This window comes from Tupaia chinensis, unplaced genomic scaffold (genome assembly GCF_000334495.1).
Source record: "Tupaia chinensis unplaced genomic scaffold, TupChi_1.0 Scaffold000294_5, whole genome shotgun sequence".
Classification (NCBI taxonomy): domain Eukaryota; kingdom Metazoa; phylum Chordata; class Mammalia; order Scandentia; family Tupaiidae; genus Tupaia; species Tupaia belangeri.
In genome coordinates, this window is record NW_006159782.1 from 2,797,298 (window position 1) to 2,808,651 (window position 11,354).

The window sequence follows — 11,354 nt, forward strand, 5'->3', positions numbered from 1 at the left end:
CAAAACTTTCCAACATCCCAAATTGAAACCATTCTCCTCTGCCCCCAACCAATCCCCAGAAACCACCAATCTGTACTCTTTCTCTATGGACATGTCTATTCTGGACACATCACATAAATGGAAGCACACAATACATGTGACCTTTTGTGTTTGGCCTCTCCCACTTAGCACGATGTTTTAGAGGTTCTCAGTGACATGCTGACACCTCTCTACTTACACTCTGGTGAAGAACTCAGTCCCACAGATAGCTGTGGGAACAGTGGTAGCAGCAAAAAGAAAAAAAACAGAAACAACCCTGCCCTTCCAGTAGACCCAGGGTAGCAGCTGATGCTATAGCTGGGAATCCTACAGGAGATGATGAGGCGCCCCAGAAGAACCATTTCCAAATGGAGAAAGAGGGAAGTAAAGATGATATGAAGGGTCCCATGGAACAAGGCTGACTGAGCAAGGTCTAAGGGAATTCAGGATGTAGTGGCTAGATATAAGTAGAAATACATGTGTGTGTATATATATGTATATACATACATACATACACATATGTGTGTATATATGTATATACATATATACACATACACATGTGTGTATATATACACATATACATATATACACACATACACACATAAAAATATACATACACATATATAAAACTATATATACATATATAATATAGTATATATATATAATTTTCAAATTAAAATTGAAAAGACATAGTACTAGTATTCTAAGACTAAACCATGAAGTTCTTTGCAGGTCAATAAAATTTATTTAAATTTGTCATAAAGCATAACAATAACGTAAACCGTTAACAAAACACCTAATTCCTAATTAGCTTCTAATTTAAATCTAATTTCTAAGTTCACCTAAAACAAGACATGACTTTTCACACCCACTGCCTCTACTGTTTAATTTTTACTCAAATTGTTTATATCAGTAAGTAAGTTACTGACCTTGGAACTGCTTTCTTCCGATACTTCTCCCTCATTGGTTTGCATGGGAACAAACTCTGTGCAAAACTTTGCAGAAACACGCAAATACTGTCTAAAAGAGGTGAGAAGAGAAAAAAAAATATGTGTAAGTATTCAGGGCAAAACATTCATTTTTTTTCCCAAAGATTTAGAATGACATTTTGTCTTAAACTCTGGTAACCGTGAAGTAATGTCCTGAGGTAACTGTGTGTGTCTGCATATGTGTAGGACAATATGTGTGTGTGTGTGAGAATACATGTGTGTGTACACGTATACTTACAGGCATCTCAGTAAGAAAGGAGGAGGAAGAAGGGGAGGGAGGGCTTCTTCCCCATTTGAGGGAGGAAGAGATTTAGCAAAGGTTGAAAACATTGGGACATTATTAATAATAGCTCTAGATTCTTCTCTATTTTATTTGGCTTTTGACCGAAGCAGTAGTGAAAAACCTCAACAATTCCTACAGTAAGCACACTGACCGGCTGGAAAGGGTGCCTGCCTTCGCAATGGAGGGGCAGCTGTTAGGCTGTAGCAGACCACACTGCCTACACAACAGGTTCGGCTACAGGAATGGCCAGATGTCTGGGTTTATAACTTATGTCTTATGTTCAATATTCTTTCTTCCTTTTTTTTGGAGAAGTTTCTGCCATAGGGCCTGAGATAGGCAGACAGTGAGAGGGAAAGTGAAAAATCACTCTCCAGGGGGGATAGCCACACAGCAGTCCCTTCTCCTTCATTCTCCTCCTGGGATCTTGGGCACGCATGCACACGGCCCTGGTGTGAGTTTCAACCATGTGAGAGTCCAGTGTTGTTAACTGCTACGCCATCCGCTGGTCCCCTTCTTTCATTTTTTTTTTTTTATACCTGAAATGAAGGTGTACGCTAATGGTTTATTCCACTTTTTCCAATTTAAGAAAATATATGCTTAACAAAACAAATATCAGTTAATTTATTTTTATAGAAGATTATAGTATGTATAGACAAGACAATAAAAAGCAATAATCTTTCCTCTAAGGATAAAAGGAGTCAAAGCAAAAGTTTGTTAATATTTTATGAAATTAAAACAAGCCACAAGGATACTATTAAAAATATATGCAACATACTAATTAATTAAATATGTAATTATTGAAGAATAATTACTAAAACTGACACAAAATAAATGTCTACCACAATACAAGTAAGAATATTCACAAACTTGTCAAGTATTTTAGAAGGCTCATAGCTACTGCATATAAATGCTAAACAGATGGACTAATGGGTAAGAAAATGTGGTATATGTGATATAGTGAAATTATCCAGCTTCAAATAAAGGATATCCTGCCATTTGTCATAATATGGATGGAAGTGCAGAAAATTATGCTAAGCGAAATAAACCAGACAAAGAAAGAAAAATACTGCATGATTTCACTATATGTGGAATTTTTAAAAGAGCTCAGGGCCTAGCAGGTGGCATAAGGGTTGAGACAATGGACTACCACGTGGCTGACTGCAGTTTGAAGTCTGGACCTGGTGGCTTGAAAGTCCTGCCAGGTGCATATATATGTATGTCCAGGGTCCCAGGCAGAGAACGGCGAGAGGGGGCTGTGGCGTGGCCATTCCCCTGGAGGATAAATTCTCACTTTCCTTCTGTCTCTCTGTCTCTCTCTGGTGAATGTATGTGCCCTATGGAAAATAAAATAATTAATTAAAAAAATGTCTCTTGGGGGCCAGCAGGTGGCGTGGTGGTTAAAGCGCTGGACACTCCCCCACATGGCCAACCACAGTTCGAATACCAGACCCGGTGGCTTCCTTTCTCACTTTCCCTCTCTTCTCTCTGTGCATCTCTCTCTGTCAAATTAAAATAAATGAATGGATTTTTAAAAAAGGTCTCTTATAACATTATGTTGTAAATCACAAACACACACAATAAAAATTGATTTATTTACTTATTTTTAAAGAATTATTTAACTTTATTTACTTATTTATTTATTTTTTTGGAGTGGTTGTTGCTATAGGGCGCGTGTGTTCGCCAGACAGACAGAGAGAGACAGAGAGCAAGAAATCACCCCCCCAGGGGGGATGGTCACACCGCAATTTCTTCTCCTCCAGGAGATCCAGGACACGAACCGCGGTCAACTACGTGGGAGTCCAGCGACATAGCCATTACGCTAACTGCTGGCCCCTATTTATTTATTTCTCTTAATTTGACCAGAGAGGGATGGGGCATGGGTATAAGAAAGCAAGCCACCAGGTCCAAGACTTGAACCATGGCTGGTCATGTAGGAGTCCAGTGCCCTTAACCACCACGCCACCTGCCGGCCCCCCACAACAAAACTGATTAAGAAGAAGAAAAAAAAAAAAGATAAAGAGCTGTATGATTTCTGTGTGCAGAAATCTCTTTATGAATGTACCAAGGCTGGTAAATGGTTCTAGTCCAGGCTTCTCCATAATCACCTTCAAGACTTGAGGCCAAGAAGGTACTTCCAGAAGCTGTTTCCTCATCTGTTGGGTGCCAAGGGTGTATCAAAATATCTGCTATGCTCGGGACCAGCAGTTAGCGTAATGGCTATGTCGCTGGACTCCCACATAGTCGACCGCAGTTCACGTCCTGGACCTCTTGGCTTAAAACTCACGCATGTGCATGCATGCCCAAGATCCCGAAAGGAGAATGGAGAAGAAGGGACTGCGGTGTGGCCATCCCCCCTGGTGGGTGATTTCTCGCTTTCTGTCTCTCTCTGTCTGTCTGGTGAGCACGTGCGCCCTATAGCAAAAACCTCATCCCACCTCCCCCCAAAAAAAGTATCTGCCATGCTCACCTAACAAAGTTCTGAGGGACAATGTGTATTCATGTGATGTGGGATGTTAAACCGGTACGGGAGAAGCTCTCCATTCCCTAACTTCCAGGCTCCATCCCCATAAGACACATGCTTGCTGCTTCCCTAGGTGATTTTGGCCCTCACTTATTTATGACAGTTGTGCAAAAACAAAACTGCTCTATGAAAATTAGGTTGACAGCACTGGAAAAACTCAACAACAAATCCAGAAAGACTTGGTATGCCAATTACACACAACTGCCTTTCAGTTCTCCCTCCAACTTTACTGCAATAGAGGCTGCATCTCATAGAGGATGCAGTGCGGCACAGCTGACCAGGAAAGACACTTGGAGTGCCATTCACGTTCCCAGACCCAGCCTGTGACAGGCCTTGGTCTGGGGCTGCTCTTCCCTGCTTATCCCTCCAGACCCACGCTGTGACCTCCTCTCCCTCACTGTGCCCTGGGCTCCCTTGTCTTCTGCCTGCCGGCTGGGCTGTGCCAGTGTGAGGCACTGGCAGCAGATGGGAGGGCAGGAGAGGGAGGAGGGCTGGCAGAGGTCGTTTGCCGACGAGAGGCTATCGCCCCCATCTTGCAGACTTCTTCAACTACAGCTTCCGTGCTTTCATCCTTTCTGGATTCCCTACTTGGCTCTTCTGTTTTTCTTAAATCTATTCTAGCATGAGTTGGCTTGACACTATCGGTTCTCCCTTTCTCTGACAGTCTCTGCTCTTTCCACTCTCTGACACCCTGTCCCCACCCCCAACACTCAAAAGTCACCTGCTCTCCCCTACCCTCTACTTCCCACCTTCAGATTTATTACTTTTATTTGCTTTGTTTTGTTTTTGTTTTTGCTATACAGCGTGTGCACTCACTGGAGAGAGAGGGAGATAAAGGAAAAGTGAGAAATCACCCCCTGAAGATGGTCATTCCATAATCCCATCTCCCCTAGTCTCTTCCAGGATTTTGGACACGCGCAAGCATCCAGCATGATCTTCAAGCCACCCAGTCTGGGACTCAAACTGCATAGCTGGCCACGTGGGAATCAGTATCTTAACCTCCATATCATCTGCTGGCCCACCTTTAAGGATTTAACCAAGATGTTTCCCAGTTATTCACTTCTTCTTCCTTTTTTTTTTTTTTTTTAAGGTTTTGCTATTATAGGGTGCGTGCACTTGCCAGAGAGACAAACAGAAAGACAGACAGACAGGGAGAGGGAAAATGAGACATCATTCCTTAGGGAGGATGGACACGTTGCAATCCCGTCTACATTCTCCTCCTGGGATTTGGAGCACAGATGCACACATGATTTTCAAGCTGCCAGGTCCAGGACTTGAACTGCAGTGGGGGTTCAGCATCTTAACCACTGCACCACCTGCTGACCTCCCAATACTTTTTAAAAAGTAATTATTCATTTAATTTTTATTTATTATTATTATTCAATTAGACCAGAGAGAGACACTCGGAGAGAGGGAGAGAGCAAGATACCAAGTCCAGGACTCAAACCACTGTTGGCCATATGGGAGTCCAGCACCTCAACCACCACACCACCTGCTGGACCCTATTATTCACTTCTTAAAAGCCATCATCTCAGTTCTAGTCCTGGACTCAGTGGCTTAAAATTCACACTGGGCATGTGTGTGTGTGTGCCTAAGATCCCGAGAGGAGAATGGAGGAGAAGGGATTGTGGCGTGGTCATCCCCCCTGGGGGGTGATTTCTTGCTTTCTGTCTCTCTGTCTCTCTCTGGCAAGTGCACACGCCCTATAGTGGAAATCTACAACAAACCCATCATTTCCTCCTAAGATCCTACCAATTCATCAAAGCCTAACTAAGTCCTGTCTTCTCTACTACTCCAACTCTCAACATGCCAACGTGTTAGAGTAGAAATATTTAAGTGAAGCCAATCAGAACAGACTCCCCCAGAGGCTGGCAGCAGTGCGGAACCTTACCACTGCCACACCTAAATGGGCGAAGGCCAGTGCCAAGAACCTGGAGAGAGAGCTGTGGCTGTCACCTAAGAGTCACATAGGGGGACAGCAGGTGGCGTGGTGGTTAAGATGCTGGACACTCCCACATGACTGACTGTGGCTTCAGCCCCAGACCTGGTGGTTTGCTTTCATGCTTTCCCCCTCTCTCTCTCACTCTCTGTGTGTCTCTGATCAAATTAAAATAATAAGTAAAAATTTTTTAAAAAAGTCACATAGACCCAGTGCGTGTCTGATGTGTGACCTTGAGAAAATAACTCAATTTGTCTCAGTTTTTGTATCAAAATTTGAGAATAACAATTTTTTTACTGATCAGTGAGGGTGTATCTGTACTTGGTACACGACAGGTACTCAGGAAGCACCTGCTGAATGAACTCACAGAGCACCCCCGCCCTGGATTCTGATTCTCCTTTCAGGTCTCCAGGCCGTTTCCCTTCAGATGTGATGAGAAGAGGGAACGCTTCTTTTCTTCTCCTGAGGTTCCACCCGGCTCCTCTCCACCTTCACGTGCTCTACCCCAGAGGGGGTACAGGACCTCTTCTGAGCGGTCATTTCGGAAGAAGAAACACGGTGTGTGGACCTTAAGCCCCTTCTCCCTTCCTTTTGGAAACCAGCTGCCCACAGGGACATGCATTCTCCTCTGCTCCTGACCCAGAAATGCAGAATCCTCGTAACTACCTGATGAGTGAAGTCTGTGGAATTTGTGGGGCACTTGTCTGTGGCTCTAAGACACATTGTTCAATACAGCCTGAGAGTAACAGAGGCAAGCTTCTGGTCTCTCAAATGCCCTCCTCTTTTTTTTTTTTTTTTTTTTGAGAGAGGTTTTCGCTATAGGGTGCGTGCGCTCGCCAGACAGACAGAGACATAGAGACAGAAAGTGAGAAATCACCCCCCGGGGGGATGGTCACGCCGCAATCCCTCCTCCTCCATTCTCCTCTTGGGATCTTGGGAACGCATGCACATGCGCCCGGCTTGAGTTTTAAGCCACCGGGTCCGGGATGCGAACCGTGGTGGACTACGTGGGAGTCCAGTGACATAGCCATTACGCTAACTGCTGGTTCCCTCAAATGCCCTCCTCTTTAATCTTCTTTCTCAGTCAAGGGAAAGACACTACTATTTATTGGGTCTCTCAAAGACCCTAGCATAAGATACCTGGCACTGTAGTCTTTTCTTTTTTTAAAAAAAAACTTCATAGTTTATATACTTCTTCCACGAGCAAGAGAGACACAGAGGGTCAGCCAGTGGCATGGTAGTTAAGATGGCTTAATCCCACATGGTCAACTGGGATTTGAACTCACACCAGGGATGTGTGCATATGTGTCCAGGATCCTGCGAGGAGAATGGAGGAAAAGGGATTACGGCATGGCCATCCCCCTGTGGTGTGATTTCTCACTTTCTGTTTCTCTGTCTCTTTCTTTCTGGCGAGCGCACATGCCCTAAAGCAAAAACCTCTCAAAAAAAAATAATAAAAATAAAAAAGAGATACAGAGAGATACAGAAAGCCAGCATCCCAACAGGGTATTTTTTTAAAATAATTATTTTATTTAACTTTATTTATTCATTTATTTATATTTACTTTAATTGACCAGAGAGGGACAGAGTGAGAGAGAAAGAGGGGAAGTGAGAAAGCAAGCCACCATGGCTGGGACTTGAACCACAGTCGGCCCTGTGGGAGTCCAGCCCCCTTAACCACCATGCCACCTGCTAGCCCTCCAGCAGGGTCTTAATGTCACATTCCACCTCCAGCCCGGGATCGTGGGCTTGCATGTGCCTATACTCAGGGAGGTCTCCAGAGACAAACCTGGAACGTCCTCCTGTGGGCCAGCCTTACAGAGCACTGTTTCACTGTTGTGCTGCTGCCCGGCCCAGGGACTGTAATCTTGAAAAAGAGACATGAAGTAAAATTCAGAGAATAAAATGTACACAGAATATTTGAGGCTTATGTTAGGGCCAGGACTTTGGTCCTGAGACAGCAGTGAGGGGGCAAAGTATTTTACCCTTGTAGAAGCTTACATCTGGCCACGTGAATTTTAACAGTGGGGTACTAGGTTTTAATTCCTGAGGCTGAGTAAGAGGCTTATAAACCGTAGGCCACACAGTATTTTGACCTTAGCAGGGACTGTAGTTATGGCAACTTTGTGTTCAGGTAAGTGGCTGTTTCTATAGAGACAAGGCTGCATACACTAGGCACGTAAGCCTTAGCAAAGACTTAAGAGCTTTGCAGGCTTTCGCAAAGAAACAAGCCAGTCAGTGGTGGTGGTGGTGGTGGTGACACTGAACAACTCGCATACACTTCAGCTGTGCAGGTGGCTTGAGCACACACTGGCCACTCTGACCTAGCACACAAATGCCAGCTGTGCTGGCCTCAGCAAAGGGAACAGGCATTAGCAGGCTTGGATGGCTTCAGTGTCCAGAGGCACCTGCCTGACCTTGAATTATGCCAGCAAGCTTATCCTAAGCGGGCATGGCTGAGGCAAATATCTGACTTTAGGGAAAAGAATTCCTTCATACAAGCCTTTAGACATTAGAAGTGGATCAATTATTGGCTTCACGTAAGCTGCAAGGCACCTGAATTCCAAACAGCATATGCATTACGGAACCAGTGAAGTTTTAGGTTTATGCTGCTGTGCTAGATTTACAGAGGTGACTAAAAGGAGAAATGGAGATGAAAGGTTTCCCATAAGCCTCATCTAGGGAAGGAAACACAGGTGGATGGATGGAAAGCAGGGAGGCGGGGCACAAACATTCCCCTGACTGGCCTGGGCTTACTGGGTAAGATGGATGCACAGGAGACAAAAGCTGGGGAATGTTAGGGCGAGACATTTCTCCACCTCAATGGTTTCTTCCATGAGGGACAAAATCACCTCTTCAGTGTTCATGGCCATCCCACAGCCTGGGTTCATGCAGTCAGAGGTGAAGGAGAAAACTGGGACTCCCAGGGCCCAGCCTCTCCTCTTGGGGGAACTTTCCCATTCTGCTTCTTCCTTCTTGTAGGAGAAGGTCTATCCCAGACTGCCGCTGCTGGTGAATAAATCTGCTACATTCTGGAGTGCAGTGTTAGGAAGCCTACTGGTCCTTACACATACCCAACTCTTAAACCACCTGCCTTACTCCTCTGTCCTATGTCTCTGCTGGTTCAGAACTTGGGCATGGAAGGAAATGTTACTTATTGGGACCCCTTCCATCCCAACTTATATCTGAATCTTCACCGCTTCAGAGTTCAGTTCTGCTTTCTGTATTGGCCTTATCTTCCCAATTATCCCACTACCATAACTTTTTGTTTTTGTTTTTGCTACAAGATGCACGTATAAGAAATAATCCCCTGGGACCAACAGTTAGCGTAATGGCTATGTTGCTGGATTCCCATGTAGTCAACCGCGGTTTGCGTACCAGACCCGGTGGCTTAAAACTCACGCTGGGCACGTGTGTGTGTGTGCCCAAGATCCCAAGAGGAGAATGGAGGAGAAGGGATTGTGGCTTGGCCATCCCCCCTAGGGAGTGATTTCTCGCTTTCTGTCTCTCTCTCTCTGTCTGTCTGGCAAACTCACTTGCCCTATAGCAAAAACCTCTTTAAAAAAATAATTAAAAAAAAAAAAAGAAAGAAATAATCCCCCATGGGGGCAGCCACACCACAATCCCGTTTTGGGATGTGGGGCATGCACTCACTTGTGCCCGGTGTGATTCTCATGACGCCAGGTCCAGGACTTGAACCACAGTCAGCCATGTGGGAATCCAGTGCCCTAACCACAACACTATCTGCCGCTCCCCTACATTACCATAATATTAATAACATACTTTTTACTTCCTAAGCTCTTCACTAACTTTGTTCTAGCTGCTCTCAATGCACACACTGTTGTACACTTCACTCAGGCAAATTCCTTCTCCATTTTTCCCTCCCATTGGAATTTTGGCCCACATGCATCCAGCATGCTTAAGCTACTGGGGCTGTGATTCAAACTATGATAGACCTTGTGAGTCCACCTCTCTCAACCACTGTGCTACGGGGACTATCTTACATTCAACTTTTATTTCTCAAGTCTTTCCTGAGGGCCGGCTGATGGTGTTGAGACTAAGGTGGCTGGATCCACCATGGCTGACTGTGTGATTCAAGGCCTGGACCTGACAGCTTGAAAGACATGCCGGGCATATGTGTGTGAGTGCCCAAAATTCTGAGAGGAGAATGGAAGAGGAGGGAGTGTGATGTGGCTATCCCTCCTGGAGGGGGGATTCCTCTCTCTCTCTCTCTCTCTCTCTCTCTCTCTCTGATGAGCATAGGCAACCTATGACAAGCACAAAAAAGAAATAAAACTTCCCTAATTAACACCATATAATCTATTTATGTCATATCAATACCTATGTTTTTCTTTGTCCTTTATTTTCTCTCATTTGTTGTTGTTTCTTAACTATCCTTAATAGTTTTCCAAGTGTTCCCTGAAGAAGGCTTAGTGAAAAAAATGCTTCTGGTTGTGTCTAAGAGTCTAAGTCAGTTTTACTGTGCTTTTGACAAAATGAGAGGAGGATAAAGTAGATATAAAAAAATGAATGGCTATCTAAAGATTCCACCTGGGAAGTGACAAAGGGTCTAAAGTGTCCGCGCTAACGGTTGTAAAGACATCAAGGCACACCCTACTCGTGTAACGACTGACACAGGTGAACAACGGGTGCCAAGCTATCATAAGCGGGTATGACAACCAGCATTTGATCTCTGCTTCAGCATACCACTTCACCTCAGAGCTGTCACCAGTTTGCTACATGTGGAACGTGGTGAACAGTCTTGACCTGGGAGTGTTCAGCACACATAGGACAGGACTTAACGAACATTAATGACTTCCTAAGAGTAATGTCATGCACATCTGTGCAAGGTCTTCTCTAGAAGCTGACAAATATGTTAGTGTTTTCAAAGTCCTCAAGGATCTGGCCCTCGCCTGTCTCTCTCGGCTCCTTTGCCTGGTCTGTTTGTTACCTTTGTCCCAGCTATACTAAACTCCTTACAGCTCTTTCCATAGGCCAGATTATCGTAGGTTTCCATGTTCTGGTGCATACTGCTCCCTCTGTCTTTCTCTCTCCTAGTGGCACCAGCGACTACTCTACTGTCCTTTTCTCTTTCTCTGGCAAGTGCACATATCTTATGACAAAAACTTAAAAAAATAAGAGGTATCCAATATGTTTCTATGTAAGAATGAATGAATGAACTCAAGTGCTTTTTATTTAAAATGCAGTAGATATCAATTTCATGAACAGTTACCGAGCCTCTATCACATGCCAGATGGTGCTGGGATAGTGTGGTACAGACAAAGAACCACAGTTTGAAAGGAGCATAATCACTGGTCTTTGTCATTCAAGACTCAGCTTGGGCTGGCACCTTAGCACAGTAGGTAAGGGAGCCAGAGCCCACTTGGTTGACTGCTGATCGAATCCTGGCGTGGAAACTCGAAAAACACACTGGACACGTGTGTATACATGCACGCATACTCAAAATCCTCTTGGAAAATAAGGGAGGAAAAAGGATTGCAGCATGACCACACCCCATTAGGGAGTCCATTCACTCGCTTGCTCTTTCCTTGGTGAGTACATGTGCCCTCTGCAACCCCCCCCCAAAAAAAAGAATCTCAGCTA

At 44.6% G+C, this 11,354-nt stretch overlaps 1 protein-coding gene across 4 annotated transcripts in view; it reads right to left on the minus strand.

The window, feature by feature from the left end:
• The window catches only part of TNRC6B (trinucleotide repeat containing adaptor 6B), a 223,687-nt gene that overhangs the window by 209,918 nt on the left and 2,415 nt on the right, over positions 1-11,354 (minus strand). For all 4 annotated transcript variants that reach the window (XM_014588699.2, XM_006150751.3, XM_006150748.3 and 1 more), the window contains exon 2: positions 948-1,038. In XM_014588699.2, the coding sequence (XP_014444185.1) occupies positions 948-992 (45 nt within the window). In that variant the 5' untranslated portion in view covers positions 993-1,038. The remainder of the gene's footprint in view (positions 1-947; positions 1,039-11,354) is intronic.